Consider the following 25,934-nt stretch of genomic DNA (forward strand, 5'->3'; position numbering starts at 1 on the left):
TAAGGGTGTTGGGGTATTTTAAGGAGTAAGGGTGGGTTATGATTATAGGGTGCAGGGGTATTTAAAGGGAGCAGGGTGGGATTAGCACACTATGTGAGACATGGCATGAAGGGCGGAACGTACCACACGCCCCCAGCGTTGTCACGCCTCCAGCACACGCCGACAGCACAACGCATACACGCCCACAAGGGCCTACTTTGCTGGCACAGTTCTTTTACCTTTTAAATGTATATGGTGGGCGTCTGCATAGCCTATGTCCTTCTGCTGCAACTGCCCTTTCCAACGCTGTATTGGGTGTTGTGATTGGGGCTGTGGTTCCTGAGATTACCCGCCTCAAAGGTTTGGGCTCTCTTTATTATATTAGTATGGAAATGGTGGATCTATGTTCATGTCCCTGGTACCTGCCCCGCCCGAAGGCTTTTTAAAATATTACAACACATGACATCTCTGATAACCTCATTGATAAGATCACTAACATTTGCAGTAACATTTTTGAGGAGAAAACTGTACATGGCAGGGACACGAGTTCTATTAACTTCAGCTAACTGGAACTGCTGAATTTCTATGGTTTTGTGCTAGTAAATTCAGAACCTAACTATAACGTGCCTGTACCCTTTCCTTTTTTCTTTTATTTAAAGGGAATTGTATATCCTTTTTGTTTTATTTGAATGCTGAAGGGCCTGCCATTGAGTGACCCCCAATGAGATTAATACTAGAGCTTCCACAAACAAAATGTTTTCCCATTCTGGGACATTTTTACTATAAACCTCCATTTGTATTGGAGTCCCTCTTATGAAAACCAAGCATGGTCATATGAGGTAGCTATGTATAGGGCATTCAGACAACACTGAGCATGGTATGCGTGGAAGTTATTTTGGAGAAAGGTGAGACTGGCATTAACACCCCTCCTGCGATCCTTTAATGCAGAATATGGATTCTCTGAAAGAAAGGACGTTTGAGCGCAAAACAGTGGCACAGAATTGGGCTGCCCATGCCAGTATGGCACCTGTGGCAATAGTTTGCCAATGTACGCTTACATGGTGCATGCTGTTCATCATCCCTGTGTACTTCCTTTTGTGTGGGGAAGGTATTGACCCATTTACAGGGCTTGTTTTGTGAAAGAATGAGAGCCGGTGCCCGAAACTCTGTCCAGAAACCCTCGGTCTGTGCAATTAAACGTCATTGTGCTGAATACCAAGGCTGGTAGCCTTGACTCCAACTCATGCTTCTTTAACCGATTACCAGACTATCCCTGCCCCCCTATCTCACTCTTACAGGTTCCTGCTTTCTCCCCTTAGTGAAGGTTTTTCAATCGATCTCTTCCTCCGTCTTTCCCATGTGTGTGGCTTTACCGCTTGCTCTCGGTAAATGTCTGATGTAGAAAAATAGGTGCTGGTGGCCCCCACTGGCTTAAATTAAGCACTGCCTATTTATACTGTAAAACTGGGTATGCTGTTAAAGTCTCCCCTTCCAACCTTAGAAGGGCTTTGGATTTGGCCAGAGAAGATTGTCATAACTTGTAGAGCTAGAGAGTGCCAGTTCACCAAATGGTGGTGCCATAGCCTATGTGGAGGGTGGCAGCTCCTGGTGTTGCCCTAGCTTGAGGTTTAATCTCGGAAGGAGTGAGGAACAGTTGCTAATAAACCACTTCCCTGAGCAGTCCTTTAGCATTTATTTTGGTCTGAACGTCCGTCACTCTGCCAGGGGTAATGGAAAAGTCATCTGTACACGTGTACACGCCTGTGGTTCTTTCTGTACTGCTCCTGGATGTTAATTCTTTAGATACATTTATGCACAATTAGCGTTTTGTTATTTAACAAACTTAAATTTATGTTAAGTGTTAAATAGTTGTTGCTATTTCAACCCAAACTTTGGGCCATGTGCTTTGTCTTTCAAAGTTCTGCATGTTGTGGTGAATATGGATTTTTTTCCCTCAAGTTTTTTTTTGCGTTGTTTGCCAGACAGAGGTCCTGGTTGTGCCATTTTGCCCCATAATGGCACCGTTGCTGAAGGTGATTCTGAGGCGCTTTGCGTGGTGTGTGATTGATTGCAACCATTGTTCATGTTGGTGTTTAGGATGGAGGACGAGAGCCAGAAGTGTAGTCTGAACCAGACTCCTCATTGACCGTTAGTATGACGTGTGCTCGTGAGGGACAAGTGCTTCGCGTCTTTCGCACGCAAGAGTTGGGCTGGCCATTCACTGTCACTATAAAATATCTTCCTCTTTGCAGAGCACTACTTTGAGACTGAGGCAGTAGACGGAGGCATTGAAGGGACTCCGGGGGTGTATAAGCACGCCATTACAAGCGACCCTACCGTCAAAGACTCGGGCCAGGTGAGTCAGATTGCTGGTTAAGTTTACTGAATGCCAGAATATTTGTGGCAATTTTGGTCTTGTGTGGTGCAAGTTGGGCGGGTGAAGAGGGCACTTTGGTGACTGAAGTGTAGTCCTTAGTTTTTCTATAGATAAAATAGAGCCTGCGAGACACTCCGATTGCTTGACTGTGTTTAACCCTTTAGGTTTAGGAAGTGATTCTGCAGCATCCTTCTGCTTTGAAACTTGATAGAACTTTGAAAATCACCATTGGCAAACCATGGCATGGTTTTTGCAAAACGTTGTTAGGCAAGATGCCAAAGGATCTTTAAAAAAAAAAAAGAAAAAAGAAAGTATTTTTCTGGTCTTAAAAAAAGTACACGTTATCATGGTACACTTGGCACTGAAGGGAACATCTTTGTGTGTGAATGTGCTCCTTGTGGAAGGGCAGCCTGCCGTAACTCGTAGTGAAGTATGCAAAAAAGTGATGGTTGGAATTCTTGAATTAATCTCAGCCAGTGGTAATCTGGCCACATCCCAATCCATCGTTATTTTACATACCTTGTCCCCTCAGTTTGAGTATGACACTTTACGTCGGATGCTTTTTACTCTGCATGCCCCTACCCCGCATTTTTTACTCTACAGAAATGTTTTCAATGCAGGGCTTAACACCACAATCACTTACAACCCATAGTCCATTGCAACCAGGGCTCTAGTCTGGGTACCACGCGAGTGGACTGCGTCCCCCCACTTATTTTACCAGGAGGACGCCGCCCTTCCCCCCCCCTCCCCCCGCTCCCCCCCTCTCTCCCCCCCCGCTCCCCCCCTCTCTCTCCCCCCCCCGCTCCCCCCCTCTCTCCCCCGCTCCCCCCCCCCTCCCTCCCCCCCACCCCCCCCGCTCCCCCCCCTCCCCCCCCCTCCCTCCCCCCCACCCCCCCGCCAAACAGCTGGACTTCACTCTTTGGCCTTCTGGGACGAGGAGCTCGGTACCTTTTCGTGACGTCACTTCACGTCGTGACGTCACTTCCGGTGACAGCGTCCCCCCACTTTTAAATTTTGCATTTTTTTTTATGACTTGTGCCCTGATTGCAACCCAATTTACTATTCTAACTCCACCGGGGCATTGTAAAAGGGAATGCATTGTAATGGTTTGCGGTGTAAAGCCCTATGTTGTAAAAGTTCTACGGAGAAAAAAATGTGGGGTAATGACATGCATTGTAACACAGTCGTGGTAAAGGATGTTTAACCCCTTCCATGCTCATGATGAGCTCAGCTTGTCATGCAGTACAGTGCTCCTGTGCTCATGACGAGCTGAGCTAGTCATGAACAATGGGAAAAACAGGCATGCAGCACCTTGGGAAAATACCTTTAGCATTGAAGGTGTTAACCTCAGTTTGGACCCAGCTATATGAAAATGAGTCTTGACCCTGTTCACATCGGAAGCCATTTTTAGGTTGCAGCCTAACGGACAGCGCAGCTGTCTGGCTTGCTAAAGACATCCTAGGGCTATTCAGAAAGTTTACCTAGGAATGTATTCTGCCCATTGCTTACCATTGACTTTGTGGTTTGCAATTCACATTTTCTGGCTTTCTATTTGCTGGCTTTATTTGCTCTAGGCTGTCCAGCTCGAGTTCATCCCTCCTGTTGCCCAAACCGTGTTTACTGTATTCTTCCACAAACTCAATTTCTGTAAACTGTCCTTAAGTTCTTGGCACATTTGCTATGCACCACATACCTAGGCACCACTCTCTGCCACTAGTGCACTCTGCATCTCTGTAACACTGTATGCCACCACTGTACTCTGCACCCTGCGCTATTCTATACCACCTCTGCACACTGTGCAACTCTACACCACCACTGTACTCTGCAGATCCTCACCACTCTACGCCATCACTGCATCACTCTGCCACTACTGCACTCTGTGCCTTTGCACCACTCAGCTCCACTACTGTACTCTGCACCACCACTGCACAACTCTATGCCGCTACTGCACTCTGTGCCTTTGCAACACTCTACACCGCTACTACTGCACCCTGAGCCTCCACACCCCTTTACTCCACCACTGCATCTCTTGACCACTCTGTCAATTCTGTACCCTGTGCCACTACTCTACTCTGCGCCACTATGGCACTCTGCACTGCGCCACTATGGCGCTCTGCGCCACTATGGCACCCTATACCACTCTACGCAACTACTGCACACTGCACCACTACTGCACTACTCTACACAACTACTGCACACTGCACCACTCTGTGCCACAACTGTACTCTGAGCCACTCTGTGCCGCTCCACGCCTCTCTGATCTGCGCTGTTCTGCTGATCTTTGCTCCACTTTGCGCCACTATGGCACTCTGCACTGGTCTGCGCCACTATGGCACTCTGCGCCACTATGGCACTCTGCGCCACTATGGCACTCTGCGCCACTATGGCACTCTGCGCCACTATGGCACTCTGCGCCACTATGGCACTCTGCGCCACTATGGCACTCTGCGCCACTATGGCACTCTGCGCCACTATGGCACTCTGCGCCGCTCTATGCAACTACTGCAGACTGCACCACGCTGCTCCATTACTGCACTCTGCAGTGTGCCTCTTCACCACTCTGCGCCACAACTGTACTCTGCGCCGTTCCGCGCCTCTGATCTGCGCCGTTCCGCTGATCTCTGCTCCACACTCTGCTGCTCTGTTCCACCCCTCTCCGTGCCGCTCTACTTGGCTCCATGCTACTCTGCTCCTCTCAGTGCTACTCTGCTCTGTGCCTCTCTGTGCCGCTCTATTCCTCTGCGCCACTCTGCTTTTGGCTCTGCGCCACTGCAATCTACTCTACACCACTTTAGTCAAAACCAGTGCACCCTATGCCACTTCACGCCACGCCTGGCCACTTCACGCCACTCTTCCCCATTCCTCGCCTCGCCATTCCTCTCCTCGCTGTGCCACTAAACCTCCTTTATGCATCGCCACTCTCCTCTATGCCACTCCTTTTTAGCCATGCTGAACAGAAGCTACTCCGGATACATTGTTTAATGCAGATTACTTTTAATACCTCAGAGGGCAGTGGTCTGTAGATGAGTGTCGCAATATATTGAGATTGCCTTTCAAAGATGTCTTCCTTTATGATTTGTATTTGTGTGCTTCTCCTAGGAAAATGAAGTTCTGCAGCATCCCGGTCCGTCTCCTTTCATCCACAGTCCAGAACAAACTACTGGCCTCCAAGATGCTCCTCCTCCTGAACATTTCAGTCTACAGCCATTGACTTCAAACCAGCCAAGTCAAGCATTGGAGCTGCTGTATGAGAAAAGGATTCAGGGTAAGCTAGGGTTTGGTCTTCCACTGATTTACATCTTAAGATGTAGTAAGTACCCCTTCCCTACACAACTTCTCATTTAGTAAGTGCAGCTTTTTCCCTTAGAAATGTAAGCCTCGCAATTCTGACAGTAGGCAAGCGGGTTATCCAGTATTTGGGTGTCTTTCATAGATTCACATGCCTGAATCGTTCCCCGTCGTCGAGACGAGAGCCTCCGGTATATAAAAAAGTAATGTCCTAAGACATACATATAAAAGAATAGGCCTAAGGGTCTCACCTTAGTGTCCTATCTAGGTCCTTATGTAGGAAGGACCAAACAGAGTAGGCCCAAGGGTCCCACCTTGGTAGCCTATCTGTGTCCTTTTGTAAAAAGGACCAAAGTAAAGAGAAACAACCAATCAGCTACTACCTCCTTCCAGAACCTTCCTGTCAGGAGCCTCAGTCTCTCAGATTTTCTACCGCACGTTGTGCTAGGGAGTCTCCACCCGAGTTCTCCTCAGGAAACTTATTTCTTTTCATCAAAACTCGATATTTTCACAGCTTCTTTGACATGGCTGATAGCCAGAAAAAAGGACTATTTCGGGCCTGTACCTCTTGTGGCAAAAAGAGGCTGCACATGGAGGATAAACATGAGACCTGTTTATACTGCCTCTACCCCCACCACCAGGCCAAGGACTGCAGAATATGTCGAACATTCTCACATAAAACCCAGAAGGACCGGGAAGGACGTCTTCTGATTTGGCTGAACAGGCTTAAGAACAAACCTGAGAGCGACCTGGTTTCAGAAGGTGAGAGCATGTCTGGCGCCTCGCAGTTCTCCTTGAAGAGGCCTAGGGTTTCATCTCCTGGCCCCTCAGACACCCCTCCTAAGAAGGCCAAGAAGTCTTCAGAGGGCAAGCCACCTGTGTCTGACAAGGACCTTCCTGTCTCCAGGAAGCAGCCGCTTATTCCGACGACGACAACCACGTCGATGGCCTCCTCCTCGCTGAATACCGTCTTTACGTCGACGACTACTGTGTCGACGACGACGGCCTCGTCGGCGTCTTCCTCATCGATGAGAACGACACCTTCATCGTCGGCGAGTAGACCGGTACCATCTACTGTTCCCCCGACGACTAGGGCTACGTCGTCGACGACGCGGTCGACGCCGAAGACATCGACGACACCGTCGACGAAAGCCGCAACGTCGACGAAGCCTCCTTCGTCGACAAGGAAAAAGTTGTCGTCGACAAGGGCATCGTCGACGGACATACCGTCGAAGAGTAAAATTCCGCCAACGACGGAAAGCTCTTTGGTGGCACCGTCGACACAGGCGTCGACGGCATCTAGTACCTGGAAGGAGTCTGAGCTGCTCTCACATGCTATGGATGCCCAGACGTCCCATGTCACGATTAAGAATACTAAAAAGCCAATCACACCGGACATGACATCACCTAGTAAGGTGCAACAACTAACACCATCCTGCTTCTTACAGGACCAGGAACTGGATGAGGAACTGTTTACCCAAGCCACTAGCCCTTCGGAACTGGTCCTTAAGTGCCAGAGTACAGATGAGGAACAAGATGTTGAGGAATATGTGGATCAAACTGTCCATACCCAGGTACACACACAAGTGACACCAATGGTGTGCCTGCCTGCATCCATCGTTTCAGACCTACAATTCCTCATCAAAGACTATAAAGAGCGGTTTCCGGAAAAATCCACTCCTGTTGCTCCTCCAGCTCCGCAGGTACCTGCTCCTGTACCAAGACATAAGCCCCCTCCGCTGGTACTTCCTAGAACCCAGGATCCAGCACAAGACGCCATCTCGTCCGACGACGATGAGAGAGACCATGAAGAGGGGGAAGTCCGCGATGATGACTCAGACCCTGACGCAGACCAAGACTACGTCACTCACTTTCCGGCCTCTCCAGAGCCACAGTCTTCGGAGTCTCCACCCGCAGACATTGGTGGCTTCCACAACCTCATTGAGAGGGCAGCCAAAAGGTTCCATATGTCCATGGAAACACAGGAGACTGAATGTTTCCTCTATGATTTTAAGGAACCAACGAAAAAGACAACCAGATCGATCCCGATTATTGACTACCTGTTGAAACAGGGCAAACAACTCATGCAGACGCCAGCTTCTCTGCAAGTAATCGTGCCCAGGCTTGACAAAAAGTACAAAGCTACATCTTCGGCACCAGCATGCCTCACGGGTCACCCCAAGGCGGACTCCGTGGTTACTCAAGCAGCGCAGAAGAATTCGCGCAACCCTGCGTCTCCCTTATCAACACCACCCGATAAAGAAGGCAGGAAACTGGATGCCATCGGAAAACTCTTTTCCACCACGTCTGCAACGACGGTGAAGATCGCAAATTCTATTGCACTCCTGGGCCGCTACAACCGTCAGCTCTGGGCGGACATCGTGCCCTACCTCGCTAACCTGCCAGAGGATTTGAAAGAGGAGGCACACTCGCTACTCCTAGAGGGCCAAACATCGGCTTCTGAATTGATTGACTGTGCCATCGACGTAGCCATGACTGGCTTCAGACAGCTGGCGGGCGCCGCTGTTCTAAGACGTCAGGGTTGGCTTAAGGCCACCTCCTTCCGCCAGGAAGTTCAAACTAAAATAATTGACATGCCGTATGATGGCGAACATCTGTTTGGCGAAAAGATCGATGAAGCCCTCGCCACAATCCAAAAAGGACTCCGATACAGCCAGAGCTCTGGAAACTCTACAATCTAGAAATCAGTCCTTTCGTGGCAACAGAGGGAGAGGACAATCTACGTACAGAGGTTCCTACCAAAATAGGTCCTCCTATTCGTACTCCCAGGGCAAGACGCAATTCCAACAGCGTCAAAACCAGACGGGACGTCAAACTTCCTACAACAAATCGTCCTACAGGGGAAAAAGCCAAGAGACCTGCTGGCAATCGCCAATGACTCTTTCCATTGGCCAGCCCTTCCACCATCACATTCTTTAAGACTTGGAGGAAAACTCTCCTTCTTCCTGCAGAATTGGCGACCAATAACGACGGACCGGTGGGTTTTACAACTTCTCCAATTCGGTCACTCACTGGAATTTCTTTCAAATCCCCCAACAACACCACCAGCCAAGCGGCCTCACAGACACCTACGGCTGGTTCTTCAGGAAATAGCTTCCATGCTTCAAAAGGGCGCAATAGAAAAAGTTCCACACGCCCAAAGGGGGGAAGGATTCTACTCCCACTTCTTCCTAATGCACAAAAAAGGCAAGAAATGGAGACCGATCCTCGACCTGAGAGCGCTCAATGTGTTCCTAAAGAAACAGTCGTTCCGTATGGTCACACTACAAGAGATCCTGGGACTCCTGGAAGAAGGCGACTACATGACGTCACTAGATCTGCAGGACGCCTACTATCACATCCCTATCCTCAAAGGACACAGGAAGTACCTCAGGTTCGCAGTAGCAGGAACCCACTACCAATTCCGTGTTCTCCCGTTTGGCCTCAAGTCTGCCCCACGGATATTTACAAAATGCCTCTCTCCTGTGGCAGCCTTCCTCCGTCAACAGGGACACCAGGTTTTCCCGTACCTGGACGACTGGCTGGTAAAGGCCCCGTCGGCAACAGCCGCAGCCGCGTCTTCCAGCGCCTGTCTGCATCTTTTCCGCAATCTAGGCCTGACTCAACAGAGAAGTCATCACTGAAACCAAGCAAAGTCATCACTTTCCTTGGAGCGACCCTGGACAGAGAACGCGCGAGAGCCTTCCCCTCGCAGGAGAGAAAAACAAAACTTATCTCCTTAGCCACGCTGGTGGCATCCAAAAAGACTCTGACTGTCCGTACCTTCAAATCGCTCCTTGGCATGATGTCTTCATGCATTCTGCTCATTCCACACTGCCGTCTCAAAATGCGCCCCCTTCAGGAAGAACTGTCAAGACAGTGGACACAAGCTGCGGGATCTTTCGAGGACCGCATACGTGTCACACGATCTATAGTCAACCATCTACAATGGTGGAGATCAACCAAACACCTGTCCCAGGGACTGCCGTTCCTGCTTCCGGCGCAACCACATGTAGTCACAACGGACGCATCCCTAGAGGGCTGGGGGGCGGTCCTACAAGAACTACAGATCAACGGCAAATGGACGCCGCAGGAATCCAAACTCCATATCAACATTCTGGAGCTAAGAGCAGTCTTTCTGGCGCTCCAATCTTTCCTCCCGCGCATCCGAAACTCCCCAGTGCTCGTCCGGACAGACAACACCACGACGATGCACTACCTGAACAAACAGGGAGGGACGCGTTCGCTTTCACTCTCTCAAGAATCTCAAAGAGTCTGGAATTGGCTCGTCGAGCATGGAATAACACTCGAGGCCGAATACGTTCCGGGCAAAGACAACGTCCTGGCGGACGCCCTGAGCAGGGAACAGTCTCTATCCCACGAGTGGGAACTGGACATTGAGGCGCTGAACTACATCTTTGCGGAGTGGGGAACCCCGCAGATAGACTTCTTTGCCACCAGGGAGAACGCCAAATGCCCAAGCTTCGCAAGCAGGCTTCCCAACCAGGATCACTAGGGACTGCATTTTCCATAGCTTGGCGGAACGTGTTTGCTTACGCCTTTCCGCCATTTCCACTGATACCCAGGGTCATCAGGAAGATGAAGTCGGAGCCCTGCACCCTGATTCTCATCGCCCCATCCTGGCCGAGGCAGCATTGGTACACGGAACTTCATCGCCTGTCTATCCAACCACCTCTTCGCCTACACAGTCATCCGACCCTGCTCACAATGTCCCAAGGACAGGTTCTCCACCCGAACCTGGGCGATCTGAAGTTATCAGCCTGGCTCCTGAATACCGCGAATTCAGCCACCTGAACATTCCGCAGGAGTGTAGAGATGTCCTCGCTAAAGCTAGAGCTGACAGCACTAAAAAGACCTATTCTCTTAAATGGAAGCGCTTCTGTGTCTGTGCGACAGAAGGCCTACACCCTTTCCATGTCACCCCACAGCAACTGCTACCATATCTACTGCATCTGGCGCAGTCAGGACTTGCACATGCGTCCATCAAGGTACACCTAGCAGCAATATCCAGGTTCACAAGAACTTCTAAGGGTCCTTCCCTGTGGGCGGACAGGCTTATCAAACAATTCCTGAAAGGCCTATTCAGGTCCTTTCCAAGGCCAAAACCTATCTCTCCGTCATGGCACCTCAACGTGGTCCTTCACCAACTGATGAAGCATCCCTTCGAGCCTATCCACAAAACGGATATCAAATTCCTTTTGTGGAAGACGGCCCTCCTCCTGGCCCTAACCTCAGCCAGAAGGGTTGGTAAATTGCAAGCCCTCTCCATCCAAGACCCTTTCTTACAATTCAGAGAGGACCGAGTCATCCTGCGTACCTACCCACGATTCATACCCAAAGTCCCATCGGACTTCCATCTTAATGAGCCAGTGGTTCTAAAATCGTGCTTTCCAAACCCAACTACTTCGGCTGAAAGAACGCTGGATTCATTAGATCTGAAGAGATGCCTCAAATTCTACATCGACAGAACAAGACAATTCAGAAAATCATCCCAACTCTTTGTTGCATTCAGCAGACCAAGGAAGGGCATGCCCCTGACTAAACAAAGTATATCAAGGTGGATCTCTTCAGCGATAACTTTCTGCCATGACAAGGCTGGGCGGCCTTTGGACTCGCGGGCCCAAGCCCATTCCACGAGAGCCATGTCCACGTCTGCGGCACTGTTTGCTGGAGTGCCACTCCTGGACATCTGTAGAGCGGCGACCTGGAAGTCCCCGCATACCTTCACCAGGCACTACGGCTTGGATGCTGAGCTGACGAATGATGCAGCAGTGGGCAGAGCAGTGCTTCGCCATCTATTCCAGTGAGGTGAGCCTTCTTGCTTTCCACCATCCTTGACTGGTATGCACATCTCTTTATTACTAGATACTACATGACATTGTATGTTGTTGATTTACAGTCGCAGATATGTACTATCTGCAGACTTATATATGCTGTACCAACACAGAATGTGCATATTGTATTGCTTGCTACTCTGATTCAGGCATGTGAATCTATGAAAGACACCCAAATACTGGATAAGAAATGTGTTACTTACCTGTAACTGCAGTTATCCAGTATTAGTGTCTTTCATAGATTCACATGCACCCTCCCGCCTCCCCTGGAAGGACTCACCTATCTCTCTAACATGTTTACGCCTAACTAGCTTGGTGCGTACGAAAATCTGAGAGACTGAGGCTCCTGACAGGAAGGTTCTGGAAGGAGGTAGTAGCTGATTGGTTGTTTCTCTTTACTTTGGTCCTTTTTACAAAAGGACACAGGCTACCAAGGTGGGACCCTTGTGTAGGAGAGTAGGGTCTGCAATCCTATGATCACCCAGATTTTTTGCTTTTGTTTCACTGGTTTACGACTTTCTCTGGCTGTGGGCCTGCTAATCAGACCCACAGCCTGGCTGTTCTCTTTCTAAATTACGATATGTACCCTAGGTGCATTTACCAATTGGTACTGGGCCACCTTATCAGACCCCGTAACGCAGGGCATAGGTGTACCCAGGTCCGCCAGGGGCTGCAGCATGTATTATGCCACCCCTGGCTGGCCTCCTAAATTTGACACAACTGGCTGCATGACAGCTGGGGCAAAGTCGTGTAATCACCCTTTGCTTTAGGTATAGTAGCTCTATATCTAACCATACAATGGACACCCGAGTTCCTATCAGTCACTCCTATGGCAGGCCTTGACAATCCTGAAGGCAGAGTGCGTGGGCTCGTGTGAACTAGGCTCTGGCCCGAGCCGAGCCCGGTTGCAGCTTGCGGAACCAAGACCCAATGGCTGTTCCATGGTAACGCGTACCACATCGGTAACTTCGGTGTCGCGTTATCAAAACATGTCGAGTAAGGTGTCATACGAATCGGGATGCTGCCCTCTCACCAACTCTGGCGACGAGGTTAGCATTCCGCCCTTTTAGAGGGACACGACATGTACGTAACTGTGAACCCCGGTTAAAGTTAACTAAAGCCTCAGCTCCACAAAATGGATGCTGCCACCACAGACACGAGTCTGACCTCCTGCTGCTGGGAGTCCTTCCAGCGAGGAGCACTTGGACAAAGGGTTTCCTGTCGAGGGCGGTGTTCGCACCGTCCCAGACAGGGTTTGTGTATTCTGGGTAGGTAGGGCTTTTGCGAGAAGGTGACTGCGGAGTGGCACCCCGGTGCTCACTACGCATCTGCCGGTCAGAACCAGTTCCAGGGGCGCCAGCCCTGGCCTGGGGAAAGTCCGGCAGGGGAGAGGGGTGTAACTACCCCCCTTCCTGGTCCCACCCTTAGGGCAGGACCTAGTCATGTACCCGCCCCTTTCTTTAGGATAAAGACCGGAGCGGGGACCCTTCCAAATTAGATCATCTTTGAATCAAGAACTACTTTCTACGAAAGGACACTCAAGACTCTTCTCAAGATTTCTCCCTTGTGACTAAGGAGTAGTCACCCTGCATCAGCGGGCACCATCTAAGAACTCTGCGGTTTGCTGCAAGTCCTTCCTCAAGGATCCGACGGCCCAGCTCGACGAGAACCGGCTTCCCTGGCACCTCTGACCTCTACCCACGTCATCAGCTCAGCTGTGATCTGTGGGTGCGACGAGACCTCGAGGGACCGGCCATCATCAGAACCTGCACGCTCTTAACCAGCACGACCATCGAAGCAATTCTCTGGTGAGTGCTCTGGGGTCCGAGAAGCCCCGACCCTGAGCCGCTCCAGCACCGAAGTGCAGTCTCCCAGCATCTCCACGATCTGCGTGGGGCCCTTCTGCTCGCTGCTCAGCACGCTGTCTGGTCACTAGCCGCTGGCTTGTGCCCTTCTGTGACGACATCCGACAATCAACACTGCTGGTCTGGTTGCTCCAGACTGGCCCTTGCTTCCATCTTTGCGAGAAGCACCCCGGGCCCTCCTGGTCCACTCAAGACGCCATCTTAGGCCCACCACGTGGCCCTGAGATCTGCCAAGGCTTGTTGCCCCATCCTGGGCCCAGCGACGCCGACAGCATCATCCTTCGTGGGACAGCTCGCACCTCCACCGTGGTCGCCGACAACGCCTCCTGGTCCGTGAGACTGCAGAGCCTAGCGTCGCCCACTCACCTGGTCGAGGTGACGGCCAACCGGTGCCCTCCTGGTACCCCCTGACTACTGGCTAGTAGTACGAACTTGGTCCCCTCTGCTTTCAGGTATCATCAATCTCTGATCCAGGCTTGGATCTCTACGAACTATTCATCACTGGTCGCCGGCCAGCAACTCCTTTTCTTCCGGCTCCTGGCTCGTCAGCGAAGACCCCGACGCCTGTAAGACTTGTGCAGCCGCAGCCTTCGTGGCTAGGTAACTCTGCATTTCGGTGCCTGCATAGCCTCTTTACTCTAGGGTCCCGAGTCCCTCGCTTCCGACTTGCCTTATCGGGTCCGCCCGAGACCTTAAACTTTCCGTGTCCTCGGACACTTGTTTTAATTGTGCACTTGAAGTATTTTCCTAAGAGATTTGGTTTGTGCTTAGTACCCTGTCCTCATAAAGAGTACAGGGCTGTTGTGATTCTTAATAAATATACTGTTTATTTTCATAACACTTGTGTGGTGTCCTTTCACTTGGTGTTCAAGGGGTATGTGATGGTATAACAGCTGGCTTAACACGCCCTCTCGAGTCTTTAGCCTTAGACTGCTCGTATCCACGCTACTAGGATAGCTGGTCTATAGGTTGACTTACAACCAAACACCATAAGGGTCGTTGGAACGATACATAGCGGTCGCTAGAATAGCGAACGCTGCATATCGGGCCAACTTCTCACATTGGTGAGCAGCGGTGGGATTTGAGCTTGCTGTTGTTTTACCACACGTATCCTAAGAATATCTTGTTGAAAGATCGCATAAGTACTGTTAGCACATATAACTAAAGCTTAGAATACTCTGAGTTCTACTGAACCAGCTGTTGCAGCTCCTCAAGGCTTAGCACACCTTGGCTGCAACTCTTAGCAAGGGAACAGTAGGTAAACACATAGTGTAGGTAGGTGCATCACTTACACCACACTAGAAACAGTATGTCGGACAAAGGAGGAAACTCTGAGTCTCCCCTTGTGTCAGTTGACCCTCCACAGGTCATCCCTTCGAGATATACTGTGCTGAGCTTCAAGGAGTTACGACAAGTATGTCACTCCAGGAAGATCAAGCAGGGGTCTAACCCCACAACGTCCTTTCTGATTGGTCTCTTGGAGACTTATGATGCCAGAAAAGCTGAAACCCGTCCCAGCTCTTCTAATCCAGAAGGAGACATGCCTCCCCTCGAGGGAACCAGAGATGACCCTGACCTAATCCTCCTCGCAGCCGAGAATGAGAATGTGGAGGAGGACGAGGATGAGGATCTCTCTGGGGATGAGGCAGATAAGGGACAGGTAGAAGTCGTTAGACTAAGCAGGTCCAACTTAAGCAAACATGATAGTGGTACTGGGGGACCCCCAGCGCTACTGTCAGGTCCGCTTAACATTGGGAATGGACGAGCCCGATCTCTGTCGAGAGACTCTGGCAGATCCCTTCAAACCAATGGCTCTCACAACTCTTCGCAAAGAGGGATGACGTCCCCTCAGCGGAGAGTGTACGAAGCTAAGGAAAGGGCAGCTAATCTGAGGATCGAAAGGGAAGAACTTGCCCTGGCCAAAGAAAGGCTTGCCTTTGCTAGAGAGCAACAGTTAAGTGGGGTAGTCCCCACTGGTGGCAGCATTGTACCTAGTAATAGGGAAAGGAGTTTTGATACGAAACACCTTGGTAAGATAGTGCCCCCCTTTAAACAAGGGGACGACATCCATAAATGGATTACTGCTTTGGAGAGGGCCTGCACTGTGCAAGGTGTTCCCCAGAGTCAGTGGGCAGCTATCTTGTGGCTCTCCTTTGAAGGTAAAGGAAGAGACAAGCTCCTCACCACAAGGGTAGAGGATGCCAATAATTACCACGTCTTGAAGAATACACTCGTTGAAGGGTTTGGCCTAACCACTGAGCAGTACAGGGTGCTGTTCAGGGATACCCAGAAAACGCAGTCTCAAGATTGGTCTGACTTTGTCGATTGTGCCACTAAGGCTTTTGAGGGCTGGTTGCTGGGCAGTAAGGTTACTGATTACAAAGGATTGTATAATTTGATGATGAGAGAACAAATTTTAAACAATTGTCAGAACCAGTTGTTGCATCAGCATCTTGTCGACTCGGATCTGACCTCTCCCCAAGAATTGGGAAAGAAGGCAGACAGATGGGTTCGTACGAGAGTTAAACAGAACCAGGGCCAGAATCAAGGTGGTCAGAAGAAAGCAGACCAGAAGGGTAAAGATTCTAAGGGGGAGCAAAATGACCAGAAGTCTTCGACAGGTCCCCAACAACCCAAAGAGGGTGGGGGTCAGGCTCCCCAAAAGAAGAAAGAAGGCCAATCCAAAAGATGGTGCCAGTACTGTAAAAGTAAATCTCACTGGTTTAGTGAGTGCACCAAGAAAGGAGGAGGGCAGACTCCTGCCACTGCAGCCCCTAAGGCACCTGTGCCCCCTAGTACAGTCAGCAGTGGTAGTGCGCCTCCCAAGGGTTTAGTAGGGTTAACCCTGGGTTCTGAGGGGCGTGACAACTTAGTTGGCACACTCACTCAGGCTGTCCTTGTCAGTACAGGGGACGCGGACGTGTCCCCTGACATAAGTCCCAATACTTTGGGCAAATACAGACAGACGCCTTTCATAAATGGAAAGATGGCTCAGGCCTATAGGGACACTTGTGCCAGCGTCACCATGGTGACGCCTAACTTTGTGGACCCTGGACAGATCATGCCAGGTACAGAATTCCTGGTGGCCAATGCAAGCAATGTCACTACCAATCACAGTATGGCAATTGTAGCTTTCTCCTGGGGAGGGGTAACTGGCCAAAAGAAGGTTGTAGTTAGTCCAGACCTCCCAGTGGATTGTTTGTTGGGCAATGATTTGGAGTCATCACAATGGTCAGAAGTGGAGCACCGGACTCACATGGAAATGTTAGGTTTGCCAGCACATGTGTTCGCTGTGACCAGGTCACAGGTCAGGAAATGCCCCACTGAACAGGTGCTGGATCCTGGAACAACGGACCAGACACCTCCCAAGAAAAAGAGCGGTAGGGTTAAGGCTGCGCCTTCCCCCTTGCCCCAGGTCGTGGATCAAGTCTCAGAGGAGGCTGACCTACAAGAATTGAGGGAAACTGAGCCTAGGGAGTTCGAACTTGATCAAGTTGAATTCTTGGGTTCAGGGGGACCCTCAAGGGAAGACCTGGGGAAGGACAAGTTAGACTGCCCTTCTCTTGAACCCCTCAGAGAGCAGGCTGCTGCTGAGGCTGCTGGGAACGCCACAGGTACCCACAAGGTATACTGGGAAGATGGACTCCTGTACACTGAGTCAAGAGACCCCAAGCCTGGCATGACCAGGAGGCTGGTTGTACCCTTGTCTCAGCGTGGTTTCCTACTTACCTTGGCCCACGAGATTCCCTTAGCAGGTCACTTAGGCCAGACGAAGACGTGGGACAGGCTTGTCTCACACTTTCACTGGCCTCATATGAACGAAGATACCAAGGAGTTTTGCCGCTCCTGTGTCACTTGCCAAGCCAGTGGTAAGTCAGGTGGCACGACAAAGGCCCCCCTTATACCAATGCCTGTGGTGGGGGTACCCTTTGAACGGGTGGGGATCGACATCGTCGGTCCCATGGAACCACCAACAGCATCAGGGCACAAGTTTATACTGGTGGTAGTGGATCATGCCACCAGGTATCCTGAAGCTATTCCCCTTAGGACCACTACAGCACCTGTTGTGGCAAGAGCCCTAGTTGGAGTATTCTCCAGAGTGGGCTTCCCTAAGGAGGTCGTCTCCGACAGAGGTGCAAACTTTGTCGAGCTACTTGACTGCTATGTGGAAGGAATGTGGTGTCAACTACAAGTTCACTACACCCTATCATCCACAATGCAATGGGCTTGTTGAGAGATTCAACAGGACCCTGAAAGGGATGATTCATGGACTACCAGAAAAGCTTCGGCGTAGATGGGACGTCCTGATCCCCTGCCTCTTGTTCGCCTACAGAGAAGTCCCACAGAAGGGGGTTGGCTACAGCCCTTTTGAACTTTTGTACGGACATCCTGTAAGAGGACCCCTGTGTTTGGTGAAGGAAGGATGGGAGAGACCTCTCAAAAAGCCTGCAGCCAACATAGTGGACTATGTGCTTGGCCTCCGCTCGCGGATGGCTGAATACATGGAGAAGGCATCTGAAAACCTTAAGGCCAGCCAAGAACTCCAAAAAGCTTGGCATGACCAAAAGGCTGTCTTGACTGTTTATCAGCCCGGACAGAAGGTGTGGGTGTTGGAGCCAGTGGCCCCAGCAGCACTCAAGGACAAATGGTCCGGGCCCTACACCATCCTGGAGAAAAAGGGAGAGGTCACCTACCTGGTCGACCTGGGAACTCCCCGGAGCCCCCACAGGGTGCTTCATGTCAACAGGCTCAAGGCATATGTCGACAGAAAGGACATGAGTTTGCTCATGGCCCTAGATGAGGGACAGGAAGAGGAGAGTGACCCTCTCCCCGACCTGCTCACTCAGAATCCTGACGATGGATCGGTAGATGGTGTTGTCTTTTGTGGCAGCCTCTCCGAACATCAACAGAGCGACTGTAAACCGGTTCTTCAGTCGTTCAGGCATATGTTTTCTCTAACACCCAGTCAGACCAATTGGTGCACCCATGAGGTCGACACTGGTGACAGCTTGCCCGTTAAGAGTAAAATCTACCGGCAGCCTGATCACGTTAGAGACTGCATCAAGAGTGAAGTGCAGAAAATGTTGGAGCTGGGAGTCATTGAACCCTCAGACAGCCCTTGGGCTAGTCCCGTAGTTCTAGTGCCGAAACCTCACACCCAGGGCGGTAAGAAAGAGATGAGGTTCTGCGTAGACTACAGGGGTCTCAATGCAGTCACTAAGACTGACGCCCACCCAATACCAAGGGCAGACGAGCTTATCGATAGATTGGCCTCGGCCAACTACTTAAGTACGTTTGACCTGACAGCTGGGTATTGGCAAATCAGGTTAGCTGAGGACGCCAAGCCTAAGACCGCATTTTCAACCCCTGGTGGGCATTATCAGTTTGTGGTGATGCCCTTTGGTCTGAAAAATGCACCTGCCACCTTCCAAAGGTTGGTGAATCAAGTCCTTACTGGGCTGGACGACTTCTGTGCGGCGTATCTTGACGATATCGCTGTCTTTAGCTCCACCTGGGAGGATCACCTGGTCCACCTGCGGAAAGTGTTAGAGGCTCTGCAAGCGGCAGGCCTCACTATCAAGGCCACCAAGTGCCAGATAGGGCAGACACAGGTTGTATACCTGGGCCACCTTGTAGGTGGAGGCCAGGTTCAGCCACTGGAGAGCAAGATAGTCAATCAGGGACTGGGCTCCTCCAACCACCCAGACTCAGGTTCAAGCTTTCTTGGGCCTGACTGGATACTACCGGAAGTTTGTCAGGAACTATGGTTCCATCGTGACACCATTAAACGAACTGACAAGCAAGAAAATGCCAAAAAAGGTTCAGTGGACAGCGAGCTGTCAAAAAGCATTCGATGACCTAAAGCAGGCCATGTGCACGGCGCCTATCCTCAAGAGTCCGGACTACTCCAAACCATTCATTGTCCAAACAGATGCTTCTGAGTTGGGTGTGGGAGCTGTTCTTTCTCAACTGAATTTTGATGGTCAAGACCAGCCCATTGCTTTTATAAGCAGAAGGCTGACCCCTAGAGAGAAGAATTGGTCAGCTATTGAGAGGGAGGCCTTTGCTGTGGTTTGGGCCCTGAAGAAGCTGAGGCCATACTTGTTTGGCACTCACTTCAAGATTCAGACCGACCATAAGCCCCTCTTGTGGCTAAATCAGATGAAGGGTGAAAACCCCAAACTGCTAAGGTGGTCCATTTCCCTACAGGGGATGGACTTTACAGTGGAACATAGACCTGGTACTGATCATGGCAATGCCGATGGGCTCTCCAGATATTTCCACTTAGAACAAGAAGACTCACCTGGTCCAGGTTAGCTTATTGTTCCGACGTTTGGGGGGGGGTCATGTAGGAGAGTAGGGTCTGCAATCCTATGATCACCCAGATTTTTTGCTTTTGTTTCACTGGTTTACGACTTTCTCTGGCTGTGGGCCTGCTAATCAGACCCACAGCCTGGCTGTTCTCTTTCTAAATTACGATATGTACCCTAGGTGCATTTACCAATTGGTACTGGGCCACCTTATCAGACCCCGTAACGCAGGGCATAGGTGTACCCAGGGCCGCCAGGTGCTGCAGCATGTATTATGCCACCCCTGGCTGGCCTCCTAAATTTGACACAACTGGCTGCATGACAGCTGGGGCAAAGTCGTGTAATCACCCTTTGCTTTAGGTATAGTAGCTCTATATCTAACCATACAATGGACACCCGAGTTCCTATCAGTCACTCCTATGGCAGGCCTTGACAATCCTGAAGGCAGAGTGCGTGGGCTCGTGTGAACTAGGCTCTGGCCCAAGCCGAGCCCGGTTGCAGCTTGCGGAACCAAGACCCAATGGCTGTTCCATGGTAACGCGTACCACATCGGTAACTTCGGTGTCGCGTTATCAAAACATGTCGAGTAAGGTGTCATACGAATCGGGATGCTGCCCTCTCACCAACTCTGGCGACGAGGTTAGCATTCCGCCCTTTTAGAGGGACACGACATGTACGTAACTGTGAACCCCGGTTAAAGTTAACTAAAGCCTCAGCTCCACAAAATGGATGCTGCCACCACAGACACGAGTCTGACCTCCTGCTGCTGGGAGTCCTTCCAGCGAGGAGCACTTGGACAAAGGGTTTCCTGTCGAGGGCGGTGTTCGCACCGTCCCAGACAGGGTTTGTGTATTCTGGGTAGGTAGGGCTTTTGCGAGAAGGTGACTGCGGAGTGGCACCCCGGTGCTCACTACGCATCTGCCGGTCAGAACCAGTTCCAGGGGCGCCAGCCCTGGCCTGGGGAAAGTCCGGCAGGGGAGAGGGGTGTAACTACCCCCCTTCCTGGTCCCACCCTTAGGGCAGGACCTAGTCATGTACCCGCCCCTTTCTTTAGGATAAAGACCGGAGCGGGGACCCTTCCAAATTAGATCATCTTTGAATCAAGAACTACTTTCTACGAAAGGACACTCAAGACTCTTCTCAAGATTTCTCCCTTGTGACTAAGGAGTAGTCACCCTGCATCAGCGGGCACCATCTAAGAACTCTGCGGTTTGCTGCAAGTCCTTCCTCAAGGATCCGACGGCCCAGCTCGACGAGAACCGGCTTCCCTGGCACCTCTGACCTCTACCCACGTCATCAGCTCAGCTGTGATCTGTGGGTGCGACGAGACCTCGAGGGACCGGCCATCATCAGAACCTGCACGCTCTTAACCAGCACGACCATCGAAGCAATTCTCTGGTGAGTGCTCTGGGGTCCGAGAAGCCCCGACCCTGAGCCGCTCCAGCACCGAAGTGCAGTCTCCCAGCATCTCCACGATCTGCGTGGGGCCCTTCTGCTCGCTGCTCAGCACGCTGTCTGGTCACTAGCCGCTGGCTTGTGCCCTTCTGTGACGACATCCGACAAATAACACTGCTGGTCTGGTTGCTCCAGACTGGCCCTTGCTTCCATCTTTGCAAGAAGCACCCCGGGCCCTCCTGGTCCACTCAAGACGCCATCTTAGGCCCACCACGTGGCCCTGAGATCTGCCAAGGCTTGTTGCCCCATCCTGGGCCCAGCGACGCCGACAGCATCATCCTTCGTGGGACAGCTCTCACCTCCACCGTGGTCGCCGACAACGCCTCCTGGTCCGTGAGACTGCAGAGCCTAGCGTGGCCCACTCACCTGGTCGAGGTGACGGCCAACCAGTGCCCTCCTGGTACCCCCTGACTACTGGCTAGTAGTACGAACTTGGTCCCCTCTGCTTTCAGGTATCATCAATCTCTGATCCAGGCTTGGATCTCTACGAACTATTCATCACTGGTCGCCGGCCAGCAACTCCTTTTCTTCCGGCTCCTGGCTCGTCAGCGAAGACCCCGACGCCTGTAAGACTTGTGCAGCCGCAGCCTTCGTGGCTAGGTAGCTCGGCATTTCGGTGCCTGCATAGCCTCTTTACTCTAGGGTCCCGAGTCCCTCCCTTCCGACTTGCCTTGTCGGGTCCGCCCGAGACCTTAAACTTTCCGTGTCCTCGGACACTTGTTTTAATTGTGCACTTTAAGTATTTTCCTAAGAGATTTGGTTTGTGCTTAGTACCCTGTCCTCATAAAGAGTACAGGGCTGTTGTGATTCTTAATAAATATACTGTTTATTTTCATAACACTTGTGTGGTGTCCTTTCACTTGGTGTTCAAGGGGTATGTGATGGTATAACAGCTGGCTTAACACGCCCTCTCGAGTCTTTAGCCTTAGACTGCTCGTATCCACGCTACTAGGATGGCTGGTCTATAGGTTGACTTACAACCAAACACCATAAGGGTCGTTGGAACGATACATAGCGGTCGCTAGAATAGCGAACGCTGCATATCGGGCCAACTTCTCACACCTTGGGCCTACTCTGTTTGGTCCTTCCTACATAAGGACCTAGATAGGACACTAAGGTGAGACCCTTAGGCCTATTCTTTTATATGTATGTCTTAGGACATTACTTTTTTATATACCGGAGGCTCCCGTCTCGACGACGGGGAATGATTCAGGCATGTGAATCTATGAAACACACTAATACTGGATAACTGCAGTTACAGGTAAGTAACGCATTTCTTCTTGTTGCACACTATAGAGATTGAACTAAAACTGCCTAAAAACTGGGCCTAATGCAAACTGATTGCCCCTTAGGGGAAGTGTAGCTTAATTGCCTAAAACCGTCCGTGAGTATCACTTTACTATTGGTTAAATAAGAAATCGGTAAACCAATCCGGTTTCTGAACATTGCTATCTGGTATTATTCAAGACTAATCATCTCAACTTTGGAAGATTACCTTCGCGTATAAATGTTTGCAAACTCTGTACTTTGGCTGGACTTTACTTGGAACAAAAAATATTTTTTAATAAATGTTAGGAAATTCTTACAAACTCTAGAATGTTGTATTCAGAGTTTGAGGCTTTGGCTACTTACAAAATTAGCTATATTTAGTGATGTAATAGGTCTCCCAGTTCTATCCCAGGTACTGGCACCATCCTGCTGCATAATTCTCACAGCTAGCTACCTTATGTAGGATATATATATTTTTTGGGCATGTCATATCTATGGCTCACTCCTTCTGGCACCTGAGAAATGACTACTGTGATCTGATTAATGGGAACGTGCCACTTCTCCACCTAATTACCATGAAAGGTGGTGTAGTCAGAACGGCTGATGCAGAGAGCGGTCTCCAGTTCTTTGAAGATGACTTTCAACATGCCTGCTTGACTGTGTCAGGTGAGATGAGGATGGTCTTTGGGAACTGAATGGTGGCTCTTGTTACATGTTCTCCAGCTTTCGGAACTTCTACATGGAAAACTTGTTTCTGCCACAAAGCATGTATTCTGACTATTTTGAGTTGTTGTAACCCCTTTCATCCCTGAATCTTCTGAAAACCTAGATAGGTGAGTGGAGTGGGAATCTCGTCAAAAGACGGTGACCCACAGGAGATGCTTGGTGACAACACTAATTGAGAGTACCATGAAAATATGGTTGTGCTTTTCTATAAATTGATGCCTAGCACAAGGTACAGTGAGCTGATGCGTATGCGCAGCTCTTTGATGGATTGACTGGATCTGTGCATGAACTATATTGACGGTCATTGGGTGGATGAGTAAGAACGGCTTGCCCCAACTCCTGAAATGCTAGATCAGGTCGGTACTTCTTACAGGTGCCATAGACCCCAGCATGGTACAGTAAACATTAAAATCGAGCACTTCATGAAGCTATAAGATAAATCAATGTAAAGAAGGAATTGCTGTGCAAGAGGACACCTGCATAACAGTTGTCAGATGTGGCTATCTCTAAACCATACCACACGGGGAATACAAAGGTGACACTCATCCAGAGTCCTCTCTAGCACCCATCTGTACAATCTCCCATGTTGAAGCTGTGAATCAAGAGACTCCAAATATATTTCCCTTACACAAGTGTAGGAAACTGGAGGTTTCACCTGCTGCTACACCTTGAAGGGAGGACATCTACAAGCTACCCGAGACAGCACCCCCTCCAATCTCCTTTCACTATGAAACCAAAGTTACAACACTCCATAAACATTTTGAGCAAATTGCCAACCCAGACTATGAACAACTCTTACTATGCCAAGCTTAAATATGCCAAGCTTAACAGTGCCCAGATGAATCAGTTGATGCCTTCTACGTCTGTTGAAGGAACTCTCTAGTAAGTGTGCCTTGCAAGACCAAACCGAAGAGATCGAGGCCCAGTTCATCCAGGTATTACTTTGTCCAAAAATGAGAGAACAGAACTTGGCTAGTAATCCTCAAAGGCGAGAGCTTCTCACTTGGAAGCTGCATTTCACAAACCCTTCAAAGGCAAGCTGGTAAAGCAGATGGTCAAACCAGTTGCCCCCCCCCCCCCTCTCCCCCCCCAAAGGGATTGGGGTGTCAAAGACCATGTCATCCATGTGGCCACTGTGGAGGGCGCATTCCCTCGTACTAGAGACTGCCCAGTCAGTGTTGAGAGATGCTCTGCTTGTGGAAAGATGAACACTTTGCAAAAGTATGCCAGTCATCTCGGCCACCAAAAATGCCCCAGATAGATGGTGAACACCATTACATCCCACACATCGGACCTCGCTGAGGATGACCTGGATGATGAGGGAGAAGGGCCATTGCATGTGGAATAATTCATTGACCAATTTCACACCTGCTCAGGCTCTGCAAGGAAGTGCTAGACTATTGACTGCTGTTTTCGCACGCCATGGCCAAAGAAACTGAAGAAACCCTTGCCGAATTGGTCAACAGTAAACCCACCAATCTGAAGTTCTATGCTTATAGAAAATTCAAACTAGCAGAAATCCTTGCTACTGACATACACTTTTACTTGTGTTGAGACATCATGGTTTATGTCTCCCTAGAAGGGGTCGGCATGCTACTGAGCTGCAGTTTAGATAAAAGGCTTTGCCTCATTTGCTTTGCGTTCACTGTGCATGCTAGCGAACTCGACTGTCTCCTTAGGGACTTCAAAGAACACTTTTGAGGAATAAGGCGCCTAGAGGGGAAGCTGGTACAAATTCCCATTGACCACTCAGTACAGCCTATTGTCCTGAAACACCCACAGGGTGGCCGTTCATCCTCAGCCGAAAGCAGGACAACTGTAGAAGCTAGAGGAGGCTAAACTCTTAGAGTAAAAGGCCCACCCTGTGGGTTTCGCTGTTCATAGTAACTTGTAAAACCCAAACAACTTGGACATGGGAAACTTTGTATAGACCTGCACTCTGAGCAACTACCACCCGATCTCCTAAACTGCTCATAACGTTTCTGGATGATCACTCGATCTTGGATCCCTCCCAGTCGGGTTTTCTAGCAGCACACTGCTCTAGTACCAGTAACCAATTCTATCGTTTTTTTTGTTTGTTTTTTTATTACTGCATTGGGTTCCTTTAAAGCTCAATGGGTTCCTCTCAACAAGGAAGTGCCTCAAGGCTCATCACTGAGCCCAACGTTGTTTAATAGTTATATTTACGGTAATATTTACATTGCTGCCCTGGCACAACTGGTGAGATTACATGGGTTTGAAGTCCTTTTATGCCAATGATATGCAGGTGATCGTCACTATATAACATGACATGGAGTACTCCAGGCATCACTTCCAAAACTGTATGAAAGATATCGCTGCCTGGATGGCTGGAAACTGTCTTCAGCTCAATAGTGAGAAGACAGAGGTCTTGGTATTCGGACAGGCAAAACAGCTCTAGTCACCAGACTGGTGGCTGGTAGAGAGGGACACGCCTGACCCCAAATCATTCAGTGAAAAATGTAAGGATTAAAATCTACCAGGAATTGACAAAAGAAAGTAAGAGGGACTTGTTCTGCCACCATGCGCACCCTGAATATTTTCCCGTATCTCCCTTCCTCATCCAGGAAAACACTGATCAAGCCGCTGGTCTAGTCACCAGGATTACAGCAATACCCTGTTGATGGCCGTCCATAATACTCTTCTTACAAAACTTCATACAAAATACAGCTACCGACTGGTCTGTATCCTCCCAGCGAGTTCTCCCTCCTCTATTTTATAGTCCTTGCACTGGTTGGCGGTTAGGAAATGCATCTTTTTTTTTAAACTTGCTGTCTTGCCTAAATAGCCT

At 50.1% G+C, this 25,934-nt stretch overlaps 1 protein-coding gene across 1 annotated transcript in view; it reads left to right on the forward strand.

The window, feature by feature from the left end:
- Positions 1–25,934, forward strand: part of LOC147683161 (uncharacterized) — a 360,314-nt gene that overhangs the window by 78,832 nt on the left and 255,548 nt on the right. The window contains exons 2-3 of the mRNA XM_086943660.1: positions 2,232–2,335; positions 5,456–5,621. Coding sequence (XP_086799786.1) covers positions 2,232–2,335; positions 5,456–5,621 — 270 coding nt within the window. The remainder of the gene's footprint in view (positions 1–2,231; positions 2,336–5,455; positions 5,622–25,934) is intronic.

The sequence above is a fragment of the Lissotriton vulgaris genome, chromosome 11 (genome assembly GCF_964263255.1).
Source record: "Lissotriton vulgaris chromosome 11, aLisVul1.2, whole genome shotgun sequence".
NCBI lineage: Eukaryota > Metazoa > Chordata > Amphibia > Caudata > Salamandridae > Lissotriton > Lissotriton vulgaris.